This window comes from Gymnoscopelus microlampas (assembly GCF_963454915.1).
Source record: "Gymnoscopelus microlampas genome assembly, chromosome: 7".
NCBI lineage: Eukaryota > Metazoa > Chordata > Actinopteri > Myctophiformes > Myctophidae > Gymnoscopelus > Gymnoscopelus microlampas.
Genome location: NC_139944.1, coordinates 56,655,066 through 56,679,175, shown reverse-complemented (window position 1 = coordinate 56,679,175; position 24,110 = coordinate 56,655,066). Strand labels below are relative to the sequence as shown.

At 44.1% G+C, this 24,110-nt stretch overlaps 1 protein-coding gene across 1 annotated transcript in view; it reads right to left on the bottom strand.

The window, feature by feature from the left end:
- Positions 1–24,110, bottom strand: part of slc4a8 (solute carrier family 4 member 8) — a gene marked incomplete at its 3' end in the record, with an annotated part of 115,646 nt that overhangs the window by 35,266 nt on the left and 56,270 nt on the right. Inside the window, exons 6-12 of the mRNA XM_084061933.1 lie at positions 20,462–20,647; positions 17,950–18,020; positions 12,882–13,039; positions 8,688–8,775; positions 7,759–7,905; positions 4,493–4,593; positions 3,158–3,332 (exon numbers count right to left, since the gene is read on the bottom strand). Coding sequence (XP_083918059.1) covers positions 3,158–3,332; positions 4,493–4,593; positions 7,759–7,905; positions 8,688–8,775; positions 12,882–13,039; positions 17,950–18,020; positions 20,462–20,647 — 926 coding nt within the window. The remainder of the gene's footprint in view (positions 1–3,157; positions 3,333–4,492; positions 4,594–7,758; positions 7,906–8,687; positions 8,776–12,881; positions 13,040–17,949; positions 18,021–20,461; positions 20,648–24,110) is intronic.

The window sequence follows — 24,110 nt, the reverse complement described above, 5'->3', positions numbered from 1 at the left end:
CGTCAGGTTATGACGTCAGACAAACTTTCATTTACAACAAAAATACAACTGGTATCCAACGTTGGGAGTCCAACCTTTAATCAACGTCTACATAACATCAGAGATTGACGTTACATCAATGTTAGTTTAGGATGTCAAACCAACGTCAGGTTATGACGTCTAAACAACGTTGGGTTATGACGTCTAACCAACGTTGGGTTATGACGTCAGACAAACTTTCATTTACAACCAAAATCCAACGGTCATCCAACGTTGGAGTACAACGTTGGGACAACGTTGTACTGACGTCGCGTGTCAGCTGGGTACTCGCGCAGAAAGAGGGTTTTCGTCACAGTGAATGAGTTACAGCATGTTTCAAAGCTTTTTCATAATAATACAAGAAAACGTGACACTCGGCATAATGAGTAGCTTATACTTTCTACTTAAGTATATTTTGATGCCAATACTTTTGTACTTTTGCCATAAATGAGCGTGCCTTGTTCATAGACTGTAGTGTTGCTCTCTCTCTCTTTCTCTCTTTCTCTCTCTCTCTCTCTCTCTCTCTCTCTCTCTCTCTCTCTCTCTCTCTCTCTCTCTCTCTCTCTCTCTCTCTCTCTCTCTCTCCATTTATTATTATAATAACCATGAGCGGTCCGGTGTTTAAGTATTATTATTTATTATTATAATGACCATGTGCGAATGCGCTATGACATCATCGTACGGTACCTACATGAGAAATGTGACAAATACTATAGGCTAGCCTACGTTTTACCGTGTCTGGTACCAATACAAAAAAAGAAACTGGTCTGAACTTGTAGATCTGCTACTTTTGCATTAAAACGGCGATGACAAAGGAACACAGGCTTGCACCGCATACAACGCTGCCTGGTACGACCGATAGACCTCCGCCGCGGAGGCACAAGGGGGCTATTGCCTCCTCCCATGCCCACCAGGGGAAGCTCTGCTCCGGGTAGTGGCCCCTGGTCCATGCCCGGGCGTAGGCGGGAACCACTTTGCGTATGTCAAAAGTTATATTCTGAATGAATGCTTTGGTCATGTAAACGAGGAATACTTTTATTCAGGTCCCATGTAAACAGGTGAGTGGATCAGATTCCTCTATTCGGAATGAATTCATTCTGAATGAATACATGATGGTCCATGTAACTGTGGCCAGTGTGACAGGGTGACAGTGTGACAGTGTGACAGTGAGACAGTGAGACAGTGTGACAGTGAGACAGTGTGACAGTGAGACAGTGAGACAGTGTGACAGTGAGACAGTGTGACAGTGAGACAGTGTGACAGTGAGACAGTGAGACAGTGAGACAGTGTGACAGTGAGACAGTGTGACAGTGTGACAGTGAGACAGTGAGACAGGGTGACAGGGTGACAGGGAGACAGGGAGACAGGGTGACAGTGAGACAGTGTGACAGTGTGACAGTGAGACAGTGTGACAGTGAGACAGTGTGACAGTGAGACAGTGAGACAGTGAGACAGTGAGACAGTGTGGCAGTGTGACAGTGTGACAGTGTGACAGTGTGACAGTGAGACAGTGAGACAGTGAGACAGTGTGACAGTGAGACAGTGAGACAGTGTGACAGTGTGACAGGGTGACAGGGAGACAGTGAGACAGTGTGACAGTGAGACAGTGAGACAGTGAGACAGTGAGACAGTGTGACAGGGTGACAGGGTGACAGGGAGACAGGGAGACAGGGAGACAGGGAGACAGGGAGACAGTGTGACAGTGTGACAGGGTGACAGTGAGACAGTGAGACAGTGAGACAGTGTGACAGTGTGACAGTGTGACAGTGAGACAGTGAGACAGTGTGACAGTGAGACAGTGTGACAGTGTGACAGGGTGACAGGGAGACAGGGAGACAGTGTGACAGGGAGACAGTGTGACAGGGAGACAGGGAGACAGGGAGACAGGGAGACAGGGAGACAGTGTGACAGGGTGACAGTGAGACAGTGAGACAGGGAGACAGGGAGACAGGGAGACAGTGTGACAGTGAGACAGTGAGACAGGGAGACAGTGTGACAGGGAGACAGGGAGACAGGGAGACAGGGAGACAGGGAGACAGGGAGACAGTGTGACAGGGTGACAGTGAGACAGTGAGACAGTGAGACAGTGAGACAGGGTGACAGGGTGACAGGGTGACAGGGTGACAGGGTGACAGGGAGACAGGGAGACAGGGTGACAGGGTGACAGTGTGACAGGCTGACAGGGAGACAGGGTGACAGTGAGACAGTGAGACAGTGAGACAGTGAGACAGTGTGACAGTGTGACAGGGTGACAGGGTGACAGTGTGACAGGGTGACAGGGTGACAGGGTGACAGTGAGACAGTGTGACAGGGTGACAGGGTGACAGTGAGACAGTGAGACAGTGAGACAGTGTGACAGTGTGACAGTGTGACAGTGTGACAGGGAGACAGGGTGACAGGGTGACAGGGAGACAGTGTGACAGTGAGACAGTGTGACAGGGAGACAGTGTGACAGGGAGACAGGGAGACAGGGAGACAGTGTGACAGGGAGACAGGGAGACAGGGAGACAGTGTGACAGTGTGACAGGGAGACAGTGAGACAGTGTGACAGGGAGACAGTGTGACAGGGAGACAGTCTGACAGGGAGACAGGGAGACAGGGAGACAGTGTGACAGGGAGACAGGGAGACAGTGTGACAGTGAGACAGTGTGACAGGGAGACAGTGTGACAGGGAGACAGGGAGACAGTGTGACAGGGAGACAGGGAGACAGGGAGACAGTGTGACAGTGTGACAGGGAGACAGTGAGACAGTGTGACAGTGAGACAGGGAGACAGGGAGACAGTGAGACAGGGAGACAGTGTGACAGTGAGACAGGGAGACAGGGAGACAGGGTGACAGGGTGACAGTGAGACAGTGTGACAGGGTGACAGGGAGACAGGGTGACAGTGAGACAGGGAGACAGGGAGACAGTGTGACAGTGTGACAGGGAGACAGTGTGACAGTGAGACAGGGAGACAGGGAGACAGGGTGACAGGGTGACAGTGAGACAGTGTGACAGGGTGACAGGGAGACAGGGTGACAGTGAGACAGGGAGACAGTGAGACAGTGAGACAGTGTGACAGGGAGACAGGGAGACAGGGAGACAGGGAGACAGGGTGACAGGGAGACAGTGAGACAGTGTGACAGTGTGTCTCTTACGATGCGTCCCTCGGTGGCCTCCCCCAGCAGACCCCCGAAGGTGATGACGGGGGACATGCAGGCGCAGTAGAGGAAGAGGAAGGAGGCCACACACTGCAGGCTCAGCCCGTCCTTATAGTCACTGAGGTAGAACGGGACCTTCCTCTTGATGTCCAGGATCAGACCCCCAAACAACCTGGAGGAGTTAAAGGTGCAATAAGTCAATTTTGTCTAGAATTTGGTCAGAATGTATTGAGAGGAAAGACCCTTTTAGAGAGGATATTATGGGACATCTCTAGACTCAGGAGTGGTATATAAATATATACAGTTAGACCCTCCAGAAAAATGTGATTATGCGATCGCAGAATTTACCGCATAATCAGCAAAATGGCGCAAAATTATGTGGGGGTAACGTTTTTTTCAAAATGGCCGCATCGCATCGCATAATATGCACATCGCATCGCATAATATGCGATTCGCATCGCATATTTATGCATATTTCGCAACTTTTCACATATTTCGCATATTTCTGCATTTTTCGCAACTTTTCGCATATCTCGCATATTGCCGCATATTGCCGCATATTTCACAACTTTCCGCATATTTCGCAACTTCCCGCAATTTCACCGCATAAAGTTGCAAAAAAAACGCATATTTAATCGCAGAATCAAGGATTTTAGCCCGCATAATCAAGAGTTTTAGCCCGCATAATCAAGAGTTTTAGCCCGCATAATCAAGAGTTTTAGCCCGCATAATCAAGAGTTTTAGCCCGCATAATCAAGAATTTTAGCCCGCATAATCAAGAGTTTTAGCCCATCATAATCAAGAGTTTTAGCCCGCATAATCAAGAGTTTTAGCCCGCATAATCAAGAGTTTTAGCCCGCATAATCAAGAGTTTTAGCCCGCATAATCAAGAGTTTTAGCCCATCATAATCAAGAGTTTTAGCCCATCATAATCAAGAGTTTTAGCCCGCATAATCAAGAGTTTTAGCCCATCATAATCAAGAGTTTTAGCCCATCATAATCAAGAGTTTTAGCCCATCATAATCAAGAGTTTTAGCCCATCATAATCAAGAGTTTTAGCCCATCATAATCAAGAGTTTTAGCCCATCATAATCAAGAGTTTTAGCCCATCATAATCAAGAGTTTTAGCCCATCATAATCAAGAGTTTTAGCCCATCATAATCAAGAGTTTTAGCCCATCATAATCAAGAGTTTTAGCCCATCATAATCAAGAGTTTTAGCCCATCATAATCAAGAGTTTTAGCCCGCATAATCAAGAGTTTTAGCCCGCATAATCAAGGATTTTTGCCCGCGTTTTTCTGGAGGGTCTATACAGTATACAGCCTACTGTACCTGCCGGTCCTCTGAAGCTCTGGTCCATGGTGTTCAGCCTGAGGCTCCTCGTCTACTGGACACACTGTCCCGTTAGGAAGACCAGGAGTCTTCCTCTTCTCCTAAACAGTCATTATATATATATATAATATATAATAATTATTATTAATACTGTTCTGTTAGGAAGCCCAGGCAGAACTTCTCCTGCAGTCATTGTAATAAATAATACATAATTATTATTTTTTTACGTCGCTTGTATATATAGGAAGTTGCGGGGCTTGTCTTGTTGTTTCCAAAGTCTAAGTTGCTTATTTAGGCTTGTTTCAGTTTAACCACCATAACCATACAACAGGCTGTTTGAAAATAGTCGATCTACAAGCTCACGACGAGACGTTTTGTGCAGGTTGTAAATCTTTTTTTCAAAACATCTTGAATAAAAATAAAAAACACATCTGGAATGTTTTTTTTTTAAACAGTTTACGACACACTTGTGTGGGCGGCAGTGGGTCAGGGGTAGAGCGGCCGGATGGAAGCCGTGAGGTTTCCAGTTCGATCCCGGACTCCCCCAGAAGAGTTAGTGTCAAAGTGCAAAGTGTCCTTGAGCAAGACGCTGAACCCCTAACTGCTCCTGATGAGCAGGTTGGTGCCTTGCATGGTTTCCTCCTCCAGCGGTGTATGCATGCGTGTGTGAATGTGTGTGTGAATGTGTGTGTGAATGTGTGTGTGTATGAATGTGTGTGTGAATGTGTGTGTGCATGTGTGTGTGAATGTGTGTGTGAATGTGTGTGTGAATGTGTGTATGAATGTGTGTGTGAATGTGTGTGTGAATGTGTGTGTGAATGTGTGTGTGAATGTGTGTGTGTGAATGTGTGTGTGAATGTGTGTATGAATGTGTGTGTGAATGTGTGTGTGAATGTGTGTGTGAATGTGTGTGTGAATGTGTGTGTGAATGTGTGTATGAATGTGTGTGTGAATGTGTGTATGAATGTGTGTGTGAATGTGTGTGTGAATGTGTGTGTGTATGAATGTGTGTGTGAATGTGTGTGTGCATGTGTGTGTGAATGTGTGTGTGAATGTGTGTGTGAATGTGTGTGTGTGGATGTGTGTGTGAATGGGTGAATGTAACGCACAATCTATGTAAAGCGCTTTGGATAAAAGCTCTATATAAATGCACCATTTACCATTTTACATTTATCACTGGCACAGCATTATCTCCAATGGGGGTCAGACTCCGTGGCCTCGCCTATTAGGCCTGCAGATCCCTAACTACGCCCCTGGGCCAAATACATATTAATGTAAAATACATCTGAGAACCACTGCTCTAAAACAACATCAGACAATAAAGTTTGACACAGGTCGCTCATTTTGGCCTTGTTTTCAGAGACCTTGTTGCTTGTCTCTCTCGCAAAATATGGCAACACTGGCGACGCCGTGTCAGCTTGTTTTTCGAACGGCCGAAAAAAATGGCTTAAAGGCTTAAAATGTTGCTTAGAATGATATTGGGGACCACCTGTCCTGAACCCCCTAAAGGACCTCTGGATCCTCACTGAGAACCAGAGACATTCACACAGAAGAACAAGCTGGTCTTTGGTATGAAGGTGATAAACATAACAACCAAGGCACTCTTGCGGGAGAATGAAAAAGCCCTAATTTGTACGGCTAATGCATCATCCTCTAATCCTGGCTCGGCATTATTAGTCAGATACATGAAGGCCTTTTAATTTTCCCCTGGAGTGCCTTGGTTGCTATTGTTTCTGTGCTTCATAATTACAACAATTTAGGCATTTAGCGCCGACGCTCTGACCCAGAATGACAGTGAAAGTGCAATAAGCCTCTGTGTGAACGCTAGTCAACACACCACAGGGTCCTCTGTGTGAACGCTAGTCAACACACCACAGGGTCCTCTGTGTGAACGCTAGTCAACACACCACAGGGTCCTCTGTGTGAACGCTATAGTCAACACACCACAGGGTCCTCTGTGTGAACGCTATAGTCAACACACCACAGGGTCCTCTGTGTGAACGCTAGTCAACACACCACAGGGTCCTCTGTGTGAACGCTAGTCAACACACCACAGGGTCCTCTGTGTGAACGCTAGTCAACACACCACAGGGTCCTCTGTGTGAACGCTAGTCAACACACCACAGGGTCCTCTGTGTGAACGCTATAGTCAACACACCACAGGGTCCTCTGTGTGAACGCTATAGTCAACACACCACAGGGTCCTCTGTGTGAACGCTAGTCAACACACCACAGGGTCCTCTGTGTGTCCATGCTGACATAAACTTCAGCTTAAGTCTTCTTTTTCCTCTATGCCTCAACCCACTCAAACCGGGAACACATCTGTGTAACCGCTATATCCATACTTTGGCTATTCAAAAATAGCAGATCTACAAGCTCATAGCGTGGCACTGATCTGCTATTTTTGGGCGGTGTAACCGCCCCTATATGTGAGGTTTGGACATCGACATTCGCTGGACTGTGATTGGCCACCATTGTACCCCCCTAACCCTGCACCGTGATTGGCCACCATTGTACACCCCTAACCCCTACACATTCAATGCAAATCTATACTATTCTTTAAGTGAGCTTCCATCACTGCGATGACCACTAACTGCACTGTGATTGGCTGACTCTATTGGCTGACTCTATTCAGCACTGTGATTGGCTAGCGAGACACATGACACATGTGCATAGTCCTATAATAGGACTATGCACTTAAAAAAAACACATTTATGGGTTTTTTAAGTGAGTCATGGGTCTGTGATGACCACTGTGACCACACCGCCCACTTCACACTGGGTGTGATTTTTTGAAAAATCTTGACCATTTCTACAAATATTTGAATATATTATATTTTTAAAGGGAACATTTGTTACTCATCTCTTTGCTTCTGGGGGGGTGGGGGGGTCCCTGGAACAACATATTTTACAAATACAAATCATTTTGGGGGTCCTTGACATGAAAAACTACTGATATTATAGCAACATACGTTTTTCAGAAAACTGTTATTTTTGAATAGCCAAAGAAATCTAAAAATGACAGATTATTTCCTGGTCTAAATGGATTCATTTGTTTTTTAGTTTTCTACTTCTTACCACATGAAGGCTGTTATGTTTTTGGTTTTGCCTTTGCTATTTTGATGCCGTCATTTTTAAACCCTGTAGCACTTTGTGATTTTCTACATTTTAAAGTGCATTATAAATGAAATTTACAGAAAAACAAATAGCAACATCATGCAGAGCAATGTGTCTTTGAGCGATCCAAGACTATTTTTTTGTACCAACCTGGGAGGGGACGGTCTTGGGGGGCTCGATGCGGATGGAGGGGTCCCACTCCCCCGGGGGCAGGACCGTCACCTGGTCCAGGAACTCATCGATGCCGGCCAGCAGGTCACTGCGGTCCTTCGCCTTATAGGCCACATCATGGAAGATCTGGGCGAGAGAGAGAGAGAGAGAGAGAGAGAGGTTCACGGTTACTCGGGGAGCAGAGTCTCGGGTTAAGAGTCTTGCTCAGGGGCACACGTCGTGCGTCGACACACTGCTGGCCTGGCCTGGAATCGAACCTCTGGCCTCCCAGGCGGGTTCACTAACCACTCAGGTATGGCCGCCCCACTCGGCTAAAATGCTGCAAGAATGACTTTGTGACCGTAATGCCAGTTCATACGTACCAGTTAGATGTTGATTAGCTGTTTTTTAAGCGTCTGTTTATTCACCTGTTTCCTAGGCTTTCCACTTCCTATGTGTTTTCCACTTCCTGTCGATTTGATCCAATGAAATCCAACAAAACAGGTCAGATGACTAATGATATCCAATGAAATCCGACAGGAAGTGGAAAACACACAGCCTAGGAAACAGGTGAATAGATCGTCTATATTATAGCCATTGCAATGACGTCTATAATATAGACGTCTATACACACAGACGCTTAAAAAAACAGCTAATCAACGTCTAGGCTAAGCCTAGACCGCTAAAAAACTTTCACTGTTAGACCAATTATAACCCCGTTTTAGACGGAGGTCTAATAGCCGACTATGGCTCACTGGGACATTAACTTGTGAAACAAAAGCAGACAATCCTTCCAATAAGCGGTCAGAAACAATTCATGTGAGCACAGCTGATTTGATTTCAACCATCATTTGTATTCTCTATATCCACTGGAGACCCATTAATATGAATCTATTAAAACACGGTCTTAATAAGGTCTTATTAAATACCTCGTCGGTCATGATGGTCGCCATGGAGCGTCCGATCTCATGGTACTGCTGAGCCTTCCCATCCGGACCCAACAGAATGAACAGGAACCTGGAAATAAATAAATACCACAACATGTACAGATTAAACAATTCATGCTGTAGAGTCTACATTAACATGATTTTACTGTTGTGGTAAAAGTGCATTCATCTGTGGGACTATTTGCCCTTGTTTAAGGAGAATTAAAGAGTCCAGGCATTCCTTCTCCTCAGTTGATTTTATTAAGGAGAGAAGAGAATTACTTAAATGGTTACATAGGTCAGGACATGGCAGTTTTCAGGAGGAAAAGAGAAAGAACTCAACTCAGAGTGGATATTTATACTCAGTGTGTATGCACATGCATGCTGTTTTCTATAGGCTTGTGCACGAGGTGTATGTGTTCTGATCCAGATGTCTAACTGTGTGTTAGACTATGTGTGTAAATGGGTATGTGCTTAATTAAGTAGTTTGGTGTGTGTATAAGTCTATTGTGAGAGTTGGTTAAAACAATATAGTGGTCAACTAAGGTCAGTTCTTTGTGTGTGTTCATTACAAGTATTTTCTAGACTATATGCTTATTCTAATATACTACAGTCCCCCCTTGGAGGACTCTACAAGTCCTCCATAAACGTGGGGACATGAAAACCATAGAACCTAAAGTAACACTAAAGTAACACAAATTAAAAGGCATCAAAGAACTAACTAAACATTAGTACCAAAACACAAACAATAAAAACCTGCTACTTCTCATGTAGAAAAAGAACAAATGTGTTAGGATCATCCAGACCCCCCTTGACAACGCTCCTAACATATTCATGCACCTTTCTACTTCCTTTCGAGAATATTGTCACACTTGTGCAAAATATACAACATTTGGCAACCACGAAGGGATGTATAAATGGTTTGGTCCTCTTCAGACTACAGTGGTGGACACTGGGTGTCTGTGACCGTTCCACACGAGAAGAACTTGAGAAGTTGAGTACAAGCTGTGATTTTATTTTTGGGAGAAGATTTTTGAAAGAACATCCGGACCAGATGCAGACCATCTTCCTACACAGATGCAGACCCACCAGAGGAGCAGGCTATGGAAAATTGACAAGAACTGATTTTCAACAGATCTACGATGGGACCTCACAGCACCAACCCTGTGATGACACTAGAACTCAACCTCACAGCATTAAACCCTGTGACGACATGAAAGAAACAGAGAAGAAGGAAAAGAAGTAAAAAGAGGGTTACAGGAAGACTTCAGAGTAGTAAGGACAGAGGACAGCAGCAAGTTGGCTTGCTGGAACAGCACTCAGCACTGAGGGGCACAGATGGCCCCCAGCCATTCTTTGCCTATGCCACAGGATCCATCTCTCCTCCGTGTGACTGGACTTTGTGTTTGTGGACATGTTTCAATGTTTGTCTGTCTTTTCATCAGGTTATTTGTTGAGGTTATATATGTTTGTGATAATGGTGATTTAAACTGCGGAGTGTTTGGCTGCCGTTTTATTGCAGTGTTGTGAAGGATTTTGTTTTACTCTCTGGTCTCTTGTATTTAATGTGGGTTTACTTTGTGTTTTATTATTTCATTGACGGCACACTGTCCCTTCTGTTATCAATGTGTATGCTTCCGTTGGGTATTTACCATAGAGTTACCTTATGTAATTACATTTCAGGGTTAGCTTTGCCCAGTAATCAAACTGTGGAAAGTTTTACGTTGTCTTTGGTTATAGTTTTGTAACTCGGCGGAGGGGGCATTGGTGGAGGGTGGTGTTATCGATTAGTGAGTGTATGATTCATTGTATTCTTTCAGCTTCCATTGTTGGCTATTTAACATTTTTTCCTAGAGTTTAAGGAACAACAGAGGGGTCCTACGCACTGATTGGAAATGCGTTGGCACACAGGGGATTGTGTCTATGTTTATTCTATGCATCTAGAATAACCGCCATACCACGCTCAGCGGTGTTCGGTGTATGAATTGATGTTAATGAATCTCTGTGTCAGCTGTAGAAATGTTTTGGGTTGTTATGCAGTCCGACTGTTTTTACTTTTAAATATAATGTGAATCACCTTATGACAATACTGTGTAATCTTAATGCCTGTTTTATGTTTGTCTGATTGTGTCACAGTAATTTGTCTATCAAGGGGGGCTAATGAGATGTTGTGGTGTGATGAGTTCTGTCTTTTTGAGGTGTATGTTTTTGAATTATCTTACTTGTGTTTTGATTTTCTTCATTGTACCCTTGTTTACGTAGGACCAATAGAGCCCTCCGTAGGGGGGAATGTGGAATATGATACACATTTATGGACCTATAGAGTGAATTTGAACACACACACAGAGATAAGTTTGGATACTGAGTGGTCTACAGCACATTCCAGAGAACACTAGATGTCCAGTACAAAGGATGCTTCCCAGAGGGCATCTGACCTTAGCTGACCTCTAGGATCTTGGGGTGTTGTTCTTCTGCACAATGGACACACACACAAACACACACACACACACACACACACACACACACACACACACACACACACACACACACACACACACACACACACACACACACACACACACACACACACACACACACACACACACCGAGCGACGTGCACATCCAATGTATGCAAGTACATACACACACATGTGAAGTCTGCCTATAAATACTGTGAGGACAAAGAAACCGTCCCTTCTTGCCCCGTCTTGCCCTTGCCTTGCCTTCGCCTTCTTCTTCTTGCTCTGTTCTGTTCCGGCCACACCATGTAGCAGCAAGGCTGACATGTGCTCTGGTGCTCTGTACTCTGTTTTTGTCCAATAAATCGACTTGAGGAACATTACTGGTCTGGACCTTTCTACTTCCTTTGGAGAATATTGTCACACTTGTGCAAAATATACAACACTGTCTACAGTGTAGACAGTAAAACCATGTGTTAATGTAACTCAGAGAGTGTAGTGTACGAATGAATGCCTTCAGTGAGTTCATTTCATTGAGCTCTACGGACCAGTGGAACCATGTTTAATCCCTGACCTGCTCAACAGCACTACTTGAAGTGTGTGTGTGTGTGTGTGTGTGTGTGTGTGTGTGTGTGTGTGTGTGTGTGTGTGTGTGTGTGTGTGTGCGTGTGCGTGTGCGTGTGTGTGTGTGTGTGTGTGTGAGAGAGAGAGAGAGAGTGAGTGCTGTGCTGTGCCATCCTGTTTTTTGTTGTATGACACAGAACAGGTTTTGTATGGGGACCTCAGTGTGGTCACCGGCTTCGAATGCTATCAATGCATTGAATGGGAGATTATCACGTTTTATCAGACCATTGAATGGGCAAAGTAGGCGACCTACTAGCTACCCCGCGATTTGTCAGACCATTCATTGGGCGTAATCAGGAGCTACTGACCTACTTTGGAGGCGGAGCAGTCCCCACAACAATATTTACGATTCTGTCCGTATCGGTACATAACTCGAACGGCGCTGAGTAGGCTCAGGCGAGCGTCGCACCGCTCCGGACGGCAACTCGTCGCTTTAGCTCCCTCGGTGGTCCGTCGCGGGGCTCCAGCTCGCCTGAGACTGCGCGCCTCCGTCATGGTCCCAAACCAAAACAACCAAAACCAAAACCGAAACTGAAGTATTTAAGTCATCTCCGTCGGTAGGTCAGTAGCTCCTGATTACGCCCAATGAATGGCCTACTTCGCCCATTCAATGGTCTGATAGAACGTGATAATCTCCCATTCTATGCATTGATAGCATCCGAATCAGGTGGTGGTACCTGGTTGGTATGGGGACCTCAGTGTGGTACCTGGTTGGTATGGGGACCTCAGTGTGGTACCTGGTTGGTATGGGGACCTCAGTGTGGTACCTGGTTGGTATGGGGACCTCAGTGAGGTGGCAGTGTGGTACCTGGTTGGTATGGGGACCTCAGTGAGGTGGCAGTGTGGTACCTGGTTGGTATGAGGACCTCAGTGAGGTGGCAGTGTGGTACCTGGTTGGTATGGGGACCTCAGTGAGGTGGCAGTGTGGTACCTGGTTGGTATGAGGACCTCAGTGAGGTGGCAGTGTGGTACCTGGTTGGTATGAGGACCTCAGTGAGGTGGCAGTGTGGTACCTGGTTGGTATGGGGACCTCAGTGTGGTACCTGGTTGGTATGGGGACCTCAGTGTGGTACCTGGTTGGTATGGGGACCTCAGTGAGGTGGCAGTGTGGTACCTGGTTGGTATGGGGACCTCGGTGAGGCCACTCAGCAGCACGGCGGGGGACAGGCGGATGAAGGCCACGATCGGCCGGTCCAGGAAGTCCAGCTCTCCCACCAGAACGTTGGAGGCTTCAGCGCCCTCTGGGATCTTCTTCATGAAGTGCATGTCCACCTGGAGGTCAGAGGTCACACAGTAAAAAAACAACTCAGTGTTCATTTAAGGCTTTAAGGTTTTACACCATAACCATCATTTAAGGTCACGTTTTACACCATAACCATCATTTAAGGTCACGTTTTACACCATAACCATCATTTAAGGTCACGTTTTACACCATAACCATCATTTAAGGTCACGTTTTACACCATAACCACCATTTAAGGTCACGTTCTACACCATAACCATCGTTTAAGGTCACGTTTTACACCATAACCATCGTTTAAGGTCACGTTCTACACCATAACCATCGTTTAAGGTCACGTTTTACACCATAACCATCATTTAAGGTCACGTTCTACACCATAACCATCGTTTAAGGTCACGTTTTACACCATAACCATCATTTAAGGTCACGTTCTACACCATAACCATCGTTTAAGGTCACGTTTTACACCATAACCATCGTTTAAGGTCACGTTTTACACCATAACCATCATTTAAGGTCACGTTCTACACCATAACCATCATTTAAGGTCACATTTTACACCATAACCATCATTTAAGGTCACGTTTTACACCATAACCATCATTTAAGGTCACGTTATACACCATAACCATCATTTAAGGTCACATTTTACACCATAACCATCATTTAAGGTCACGTTTTACACCATAACCATCATTTAAGGTCACGTTTTACACCATAACCATCGTTTAAGGTCACATTTTACACCATAACCATCATTTAAGGTCACATTTTACACCATAACCATCATTTAAGGTCACGTTATACACCATAACCATCATTTAAGGTCACGTTATACACCATAACCATCATTTAAGGTCACGTTTTACACCATAACCATCATTTAAGGTCACGTTATACACCATAACCATCATTTAAGGTCACGTTTTACACCATAACCAGTGTTGGGCAGTAACAAGTTACTTTTAATATATTACTGTAATATCATTATTTTACCCAGTAACGAGTAGGTTAAGGTATTATTACTCTGCCAAAACAGTAATATTATACCATATTACTGTAAAAGTAACCGATTGGCCAAGGCTCCCAAAAATTGTCCAGAGATGCAAATGTGGGGTTCTTTATTTGACCCAAAAACAGTTCTGTGCAGCAAATACATGAAGGCCTTACATAACAAAATCTAAATATGACTTCACAAAAAAGTAGAAAATAAACATACTTGACAGCCAACTAAACTAAAGAGAACAACCTAGGAACTTGAGGAACCTAAACAGGCTACACCCTTAACCCATTGAGACCTGAAGCCGATTCTACATGTCTCCTAAATCCCAACAGTTTTCTGAAAAACGTATGTTTCTATATCAGTGGTGCTCAATCTTTTTCACGTCAAGGACCCCCAAAATTATATGTATTTGGCCGCGGACCCCCATCAAAATATTTTGTTCCAGGGACCCCCCAGAAGCAAAGATTTGAGTTAAAAATGTTCGCTTTAACAATATATATATTCAAAGATTTGCACACATTTTCACGAATTTTCTAAAATAGCAGATCTACAAGCTCGTAGTGCGGCACTCGGTGCCGCGCTACGAGCTTGTAGATCTGCTATTTTTGAATAGCCCAAAGTGTAAAATAATGCTTTTTAGCTCAAATCTAAAAATGACACAGTCCCAGGTCTTACTGGGTACAATGGCCCGGGCAGCTCTCCCGTAAGAGCTTACAGCTTGTTGCTCCAAGTCTCACTGACCTCCCCATCCCTGTAGCATGCCTGCATTTTAAGCAGGTGGGACAAACCAAGCACTATGAAAGTGATTTGTATCCAATTATCTCAAACAAGGCAAACCAAGGCCCATGCATGAGTTAATCTACATCTACATAAATGCTTCTTAAACATATTGTCAAAATGAATACACTTCAATACATATTTCAGGCACCAAACACATACACCATTACCAAACACCCCTCCCCCTCTACAGTACTTGGCACCCTCCAATCTACAGAGGAGTGCCAGCAGTGCAGAGGAGAACAGGTGAGGTGACAACATCAATGATTACCTCCACCACCACCATGAACTACCCTAGCCCTAGAATGTCTGTGATCTTACATACATTTCATTTATTCCAAATACACAGTCATAGATCACCCTCGTCGACGCGCTGTGTAGTGACGATCTGCGCGGCCATAAAAGTGCTCTAAACTCCGTCTGTACTCACCCAATAATTAATTCCTAAGACTTGGAGTCATATTTTGTCCTCTAGTTTCATATCCATTTGAAAGTTCTGCCAGAAAACTTGTGTTTAGTCAAATATCTCCACTTTTCCACGAGCTGCACACGGACGACTTTCTGTACGGGCGAGGGGCATGGGAATGAGTGCAGGACTGTATATATGTAAACTTCCTTTAGGACGCACAAATGTTTGGGACACACAATTGGCAGATGGAGTGATTCATTACCCCGCACCAATCACAAGCACCTGTCAATTGTGTTCCCCATTCGTTTGTGCTTCCCTGTGTCAATTTGTTATGACGTTTTAAATTTGGTCCTTCACTCAAGTCCGTGCCCCTCGCCCGTACAGAAAGTCGTCCGTGTGCAGCTCGTGGAAAAGTGGAGATATTTGACTAAACACACGTTTTCTGGCAGAACTTTCAAATGGATATGAAACTAGAGGACAAAATATGACTCCAAGTCTTAGGAATTAATTATTGGGTGAGTACAGACGGAGTTTAGAGGACTTTTATGGCCGCGCAGATCGTCACTACACAGCGCGTCGACGAGGGTGATCTATGACTGTGTATTTGGAATACATGAAATGTATGTAAGATCACAGACATTCTAGGGCTAGAACTACCCCAGATACAATAAACAGTCATTCAAACATTAAAATGCATTGGGAAATATGCTGTCCATGAACCAACACTTCCACAGTCATTTCCAAAGCCGGCTGGCAAAGTTAGTTAAATGGAAGCCGCTGTGTAGGTAGGTGTGTACATTGTCCTAAATCAGTGTTTGTGTATAGGGCACGGGCTGCCCCCTGACAATGACTATGTAAAGGTCATTGGGTTCCAGGGGGTCCCCAGCAAAAGTAGTTCATATAGCATCACAATCATTTTAACCACTTCATCCATTTAAACGTTGGCGATTCAAAAATAACAGATCTACATGCTTGTACATCTGTTATTTTGTTTCTCTTCTGAGGGTCCCTGGCACAAAGCCTTTTCAGATGGGGGGGGTCCCCTAGTACCACTACCAAATACATTGGTGGTCCTTGGCACGGAAAAGGTTTGAGAGCCACTGCTCTATACTTATTAAAATAGAACCACTGCTCTATACTTATTACAATAGACATGCAGGCTCTGTATCTGGTCTGTTCTCTTTCTGCTTCACATCTCTTTGACTGAAATAGCCGACCTACAAGCTCACACACACATGCATGCACTCAGGCACACACACATGCACGCTCACATGTGCACGCTCACATGCATGCTCACATGCACACACATGTGCACGCTCACATGCACACCCACATGCACGCACACATGCACGCACACACAAACGCACTCAGGCACGCACACATGCACGCACACATGGACACACATATGCACGCACACATGCACGCACACACACACACACACACATGCACACACACATGAACGCACACATAAACGCACACATGCACGCACACACACACACACATGCACACAAACATGCACACACACATGAACGCACACATGCACGCACACATGCACACACACATGCTCGCACACATGCATATACACATGCACGCATTCACTCACTCAGGCACTCACACACACAAGCACTCAGGGACCAGTGCACAAAGACAGCGTGTTGTGTTACTTCAAAGTCGACTCTAAAAGCAATTCAGACATGGCTTTGATCTATGAAGATTGGCTACAGTGGTTGTGTAAATCAAATGGAAGGATATTACAAATGCATTACATTATTATCCTGTGGATGAACGTGTGTGTTTATGTTCCCGTCCACGCCACTCATCCATCTATCTATCTATCTATCTATCTATCTATCTGTCTGTCTATCTATCTATCTATCTATCTGTCTATCTGTATATCTATCTATCTATCTATCTATCTGTATATCTGTCTGTCTATCTATCTATCTATCTATCTATCTGTCTGTCTATCTATCTATCTATCTATCTATCTATCTATCTATCTGTCTATCTATCTATCTATCTGTCTATCTGTATATCTATCTATCTATCTATCTATCTATCTATCTATCTATCTATCTATCTATCTATCTATCTACTGTATCTATCTATCTATCTATCTATCTATCTATCTATCTATCTATCTATCTACTGTATCTATCTATCTATCTATCTATCTATCTATCTATCTATCTATCTATCTATCTATCTATCTATCTATCTATCTGTGTGTGTATTAGTACTGTACGGATACAGCATATTATTATATTTTTATTATTAATATTATTATTATTATTATTATTATTTATTATTTATTTCCACTCCACTCATCTCCCCTCACAGCCTGAATGTAGTTTCTCTACTGGTCCCTAGAGGGCACTATGTCACTCCTGCAGTTGTTTGACATTGTTTATTCCAAGCCGACAACCTGGAATAAACTCTCATTACACCTAAGAATTATGAATTCCAGACTTTTACTTGTAACGGAGTATTTCTATATTGCAGTATTAATACTTTTACTTGTAACAGAGTATTTCTATATTGCAGTATTAATACTTTTACTTTTTCCACCGTTGCCCCTGTGTAACAGTACTGTACAGATACAGTAAAGTCTCCCATGATGCATTGCAGCTCCTGGTTGTTTTATTAAACATAAACATAAACAGCACAGAGGAGATACAGTCACACATTTAGGGTCAAAGCCAAAGGTCAGGTCACCTTACTGAGGTTAAAAGGTTAAAAGGTCAGGTTACCTTACTGAGGTCCACTAGGTCTGTAGCTCCGCCCTTCAAGTCTGTCTGAGAAGGAGGCTGTGGAGAGGTGGCTGTGTGTGTGTGTGTGTGTGTGTGTGTGTGTGTGTGTGTGTGTGTGTGTGTGTGTGTGTGTGTGTGTGTGTGTGTGTGTGTGTGTGTGTGTGTGTGTGTGTGTGTGTGTGTGTGTGTGTGTGTGTGTGCGAGACAAAAAGAGAGATAAGTCATTCATGGTTTGTATTTGCTGGTGCCAGTAAAAAACGATCTATGATGTCATCAACCTTTAGCTTCTAACGGCTATTTGGAACTGGAACAATTCTATTGATTTCAGGGATACCGTCAGCGCTGGTATTCTGATTCACTTTATACACATCGGCCTCTCTTTGTCTCATTCTGAACTCTTCCAGCGGTGTAAAGTACATTTACTCAAGTACTTAAGTACAAATTTGAGATATTTCCAAATTTCAGCACTTTTACTTCTACTCCACTACATCTCAGAGGCAAATATTATGTACTCCACTACAATTATTTGAAAACTTTAGTTACTAGTTACTTTGTAGATTTGTATTATTATTACAAAACACACATTAACCACTTCAGTCCTATTTACATTTTGGCCATGTGAAAATAGCCGATCTACAAGCTCACAAAGCGTTGCAACGTGAGCTTGTAGATCGGCTATTTACAGCGAAGACATTTGATGTAGGGACGAAAACAGAAAATACTAGTATGAAGCCCTGAGGGACAACCAAAGCGGTTCTGGAAGTGGGGTCCGGGGGGCCTTGGGGGTCTTTGGGGTGGGGTTCCACCTTACAAGCTCACAGCGCGTCACGTTGTGCCGCACCGCAAGCTTGTAGATCTGCTATTTTTGAAAATCTCCCTGGTCAACATACACATGAATTTGGGGGTCCTTGATATGAACAAGTTTGAGAACCACTGATATAGTCAACAAACAAAAACAAATAGAAAGGACTATTTCACATCAGCAATGAGTCTCTGAGCGAGCAATCTGGGAACCCCTCGCCAACTGACAAGGAAAAACAGCGACATCTGCTGTTTGACACTATGTCAGTTAGCTCTGGGAGGAAGAAAACGGAGCACACGTGCGCAAGGAAACCAGGGTTTTGGTCTGCCTTCACCGCTCCACTTCCGGGTGGGGCGACTATGTTTTCATTCCCACTAACAATATTTCTACACGGAACACTAACACCACTTCTCCCAGAGAACATGGATGGTTTTGGTTATAAGCCCACTTGTTTCTATGATGAAAGAGCAAGTTAAAATGTGAATATCTTTCCGTGGTTTTGTCTGCTCCGCGGACGCTATAGTTAAATTAGTTTTGGTTCGTTTCTAGTAGGGAAGGATCGACGGACACGTGAATCCCGCCCACTACATTTGATTGGGTAAAGCGCGGCCTGCTTCCTGATCTGAAGGCACGCCCATTGCGTACACGTTATGACGAACCTCCCCGACAGATTCCAACGCAGAGCAGAATCTGTTCTTGAGAGATTACTGAGCGAGTGGTTTTCAACCAGTGGTCCGGGGACCACCAGTGGTCCTTGAGGGAGTACCAGGGGGTCCCCAGCAAAATTATATTGTCACAATCATGTTTAATCGCTTAGCTTTGGCCGTTCAAAAATAGCAGATATATACAAGCTCATAGAAAACACAGAGTGCCGCGCTATGAGCTTGTAGATCTGCTATTTTTGAAAAACCTTGAAAAAAGTGTGCATATCTTCGAATATTTATATTTTTTTAATGCGAAAACGAACTGATATCTTTGCCTCTGGCGGTCCCTGGCACTAAACACTTTCAAATGGGGGTCCGCGGCCAAATGTATATCAATTTAGGGGTCCTTGGCATGAAAAAGGTTGAAAACCACTCGTTAAACAGATACAGCTCTAAAGTCATTGCAGTGTTTGAGTGTGTGTTCAGTAACAGAGCTCTCCCTGTCTCTCCAGCTCTTTAACAAACACAAAATACATTTCCAGGTGGGACACCAATTCAATTAACCCATTAAGACCTGGAACTGTGTCATTTTTAGATTTGAGCTAAAAAGCATTATTTTACACTTTGGGCTATTCAAAAATAGCAGATCTACAAGCTCATAGCGCGGCACCGAGTGCCGCGCTACGAGCTTGTAGATCTGCTATTTTTGAAAAATCGTGAAAGTGTGTGCAAATCATTGAATGTATATATTTTTAAAGCGAACATTTTTAACTCAAATCTTTGCTTCTGGGGGGTCCCTGGAACAAAATATTTTGATGGGGGTCTGCGGTCAAATACATATAATTCTGGGGGTCCTTGACATGAAAAAGATTGAGCACCACTGATATAGAAACATGCGTTTTTTTCAGAAAACTGTTGAGATTTAGGAGACATGTAGAATCGGCTTCAGGTCTCAATGTGTCAAGAGGTTTAAGTGGTTATAGTTTAGTAGTTGTTTCTCACTGCTGAGATGAGGGTCAGGTAGGAGGAGGTTTGATACAGGGTGTCAGTGGTCAGTTCTGCTCACCGGTCATATGCGGTTCAGACTGCTTCCGGGCCCCCTCAGCCAGAGAGAGGACCATAGCAGGGATGAGGTTGCTCTTCTTCTTGTCGTTCTGGTGGTGGTGCCTCTTCAGCAGCGCCTCGCGCACTTTGACCCTCACACTGTCGTTCAGCTCGTCATGGGACGCCTCCTGGTGGTCCAGGACCATGTCTACACACGCGCACACGCACGCGCACACACACACACACACACACACACACACACACACACACACACACACACACACAGACACAGACACAGACACACACATTTGCGTATGAATGTGCGGAATATAAATGAATCTAATGAATCTAATTTCATTGGATCTGTGTGTGCGTGTGTGTGTGTGTGTGTGTGTGTGTGTGTGTGTGTGTGTGTGTGTGAGTGAGTTTTCACTTCCAGGTGCTGAGCATTTCCTGATTGCTGCCTGCCAATCACCCTAACTTCTGGTGATTGGGTGGAGAAGACTACTTAAGATCTGTGAACACATGTGGTCTCTGGCTGCAGTAGTGCTGTCCACCCACACACACACTTGGTGTTCTTTGCTTTGTATTTAAGTTAGTATGTTTTGAGTCCTTAAGTCATTTTGTTACATGTGAATGCAATGGCCACGGAAGCCAGCTTTTTGTATCAAGTCATATTTTGGTTAGATTACATTAGAGTAGAAAACAAGTCGGGTTTTGTTGTAACTTTTTATTTGTGTTTGTCAGGTTAGTTTTTAACACTCAAGATTAAAGGTTTATGGCTATTAAGTTTATTTCCCTGAGTTGCTCCGTGTGTCCTACTGTATGATTTTTGTTAAAGTGTCCTTAATTTAATGTAAATATCTTAAGCTATTAATAAAAACGGGTTTCACTCCCAATTTATGTTGCATCCCTTTTTCCTCTAGACTATAGGGATGTAACAATTATATATTCACCTGTTTCCTAGGCTGTGTGTTTTCCACTTCCTGTCGGATTTCATTGGATATAAGGATAAGGATAAGGATAATATATCATTAGTCATCTGACCAGTTTCATTGGATTTCATTGGATCAAATCGACAGGAAGTGGAACACACACAGGAAGTGAAAAGCCTAGGAAACAGGCGAATAGATATTGTCAGGGAGGAGGTTCTGTATTGTTTATGATAGTCAGTCACTCATATTTGATACAGTCTGTTTCTGGCGAAAATGTAACCAATTCGTCGGAAGTAACATTATCGTTTTCTCACCGTCAGTTGATGCTTCATATCCATAAGAGTCAAACCACCGGGGTCATTTGTTTATTTTTGGAACACAGCTCTTATTTGACACGATATTAAACACGTCTATGTGAATTCAGAATGGGGGGAAAAAACGAGACCCAGCCAGGTAGGATGTGTAAATCACGTCAGACTTCGGCGCTCTATTGCAACCCTGCCCAGAACCACGCTGTAAACAAACAGCTGTGACAGGAAGTAGAACGGAGGTGGTTAATACGCATGCGTGACTGGTCTATCTGGCGGTGTGTCACAGTGCCACCTGGCCACCTGGCATGCACACTGCAGCGTTTTAAATCACTGTTGCGTCTCCGTCTAAACGCAGAACAAAAAGCGAGAATGCAACGGCACTTTTTTCTCTAGAGATCGTATAAACGTGGCCAGAATTGCCTTGTTGTTCTTTGAAGAAATTGCAGATGTACAAGCTCACAGCGTGGCATAGAATAGCCAATGTAAAACATATGGATAAAGGGGTTATTATATGTATTAATACATTTAGCTGGGGACCCCCTGGAACCCCACCCCAAGGACCCCTGGGGGTCCCCGGACCCCACTTTGAGCACCAATGGTATAATGTAATATAGTAGCATAGTGTACTATAGTACTATAGTATGCAGACTGCAGAGAATCTCCTCCCCATGAGGACTCTGACTTGCTGAGTCAATTCCTCTCTTTTCTCCTTACTCCCTCCTTCCTCCTACCGTATAATAAATCACACTAACTGCATACCTCCTTAGCGCACACACACACACACACACACACACACACACACACACACACACACACACACACACACACACACACACACACACACACACACACACACACACACACACACACACACACACACACACACACACACACACACACGTTTTGCAAGCTGATGACTTTCACTCCGCTACATTTTAAATAGAGATATTGTAGTTCTAGGTTGGCAGAGGGAGTGTAGTGCCCAGGATTACACAGACAATTGGCACTGGGTGTAAAAGAAAATAGGGGTTACAAAATCGTGGGATAAAATAAAAAAATATATATATATATTTTAGTTCTGTTCCAGGGAGTCCCCGGCAAAATGTATTAATAATACAGCATAAAAATCTGTTCATCCACTTTAACCCTATTTCATACTTAAGCTATTCGAAGATAGCTGATCTACAAGTTCACGTAACGCCGTCATATCCTGACCAGGGTTTCCGCAAGGCTTTTTTTCTGGCCGGCCAATGTGGCCGACAAGATGGTATTTATCTGGCTAAATGATAAATGAATCGTCCATAAAACATTTGTTTTAAGTGCTGTGTTTGCAGATGGATGTGTGTACAGTAAATACGTTTGTATCTTTATATATCTGTATCTTTTGTAGCAGCTACAAACAGAGGATGTATCGTCATGTCGCTGGCTTCCATTGACAATGAAAAGTAGTCTGTATCTTTGTGTCTGCCTGTGTGAACGCAGCATGTCTGTTCAGTGTGTGTCTGTCTGTGTGAACGCAGCATTGTGTCTGTTCAGTGTGTGTCTGTCTGTGTGAACGCAGCATTATGTCTGTTCAGTGTGTGTCTGTCTGTGTGAACGCAGCATTATGTCTGTTCAGTGTGTGTGTGTGTGTGTGTGTGTGTGTGTGTGTGTGTGTGAACACAGCATTATGTCTGTTCAGTGTGTGTCTGTCTGTGTGAACACAGCATTGTGTCTGTTCAGTGTGTGTGCGTGTCTGTGTGAACACAGCATTGTGTCTGTTCAGTGTGTGTGTGTGTGTGTCTGTGTGAACACAGCATTATGTCTGTTCAGTGTGTGTCTGTCTGTGTGAACACAGCATTGTGTCTGTTCAGTGTGTGTGTGTGTCTGTGTGAACACAGCATTGTGTCTGTTCAGTGTGTGTGTGTGTGTGTCTGTGTGAACACAGCATTATGTCTGTTCAGTGTGTGTCTGTCTGTGTGAACGCAGCATTATGTCTGTTCAGTGTGTGTGTGTGTGTCTGTCTGTGTGAACACAGCATTGTGTCTGTTCAGTGTGTGTCTGTCTGTGTGTGTCTGTCTGTGTGAACGCAGCATTATGTCTGTTCAGTGTGTGTCTGCCTGTGTGAACACAGCATTATGTCTGTTCAGTGTGTGTGTGTGTGTGTCTGTGTGAACACAGCATTGTGTCTGTTCAGTGTGTGTGTGTCTGTGTGAACACAGCATTATGTCTGTTCAGTGTGTGTGTGTGTGTCTGTGTGAACACAGCATTGTGTCTGTTCAGTGTGTGTGTGTCTGTGTGAACACAGCATTATGTCTGTTCAGTGTGTGTGTGTGTCTGTGTGAACACAGCATTGTGTCTGTTCAGTGTGTGTGTGTCTGTGTGAACACAGCATTGTGTCTGTTCAGTGTGTGTCTGTCTGTGTGAACACAGCATTATGTCTGTT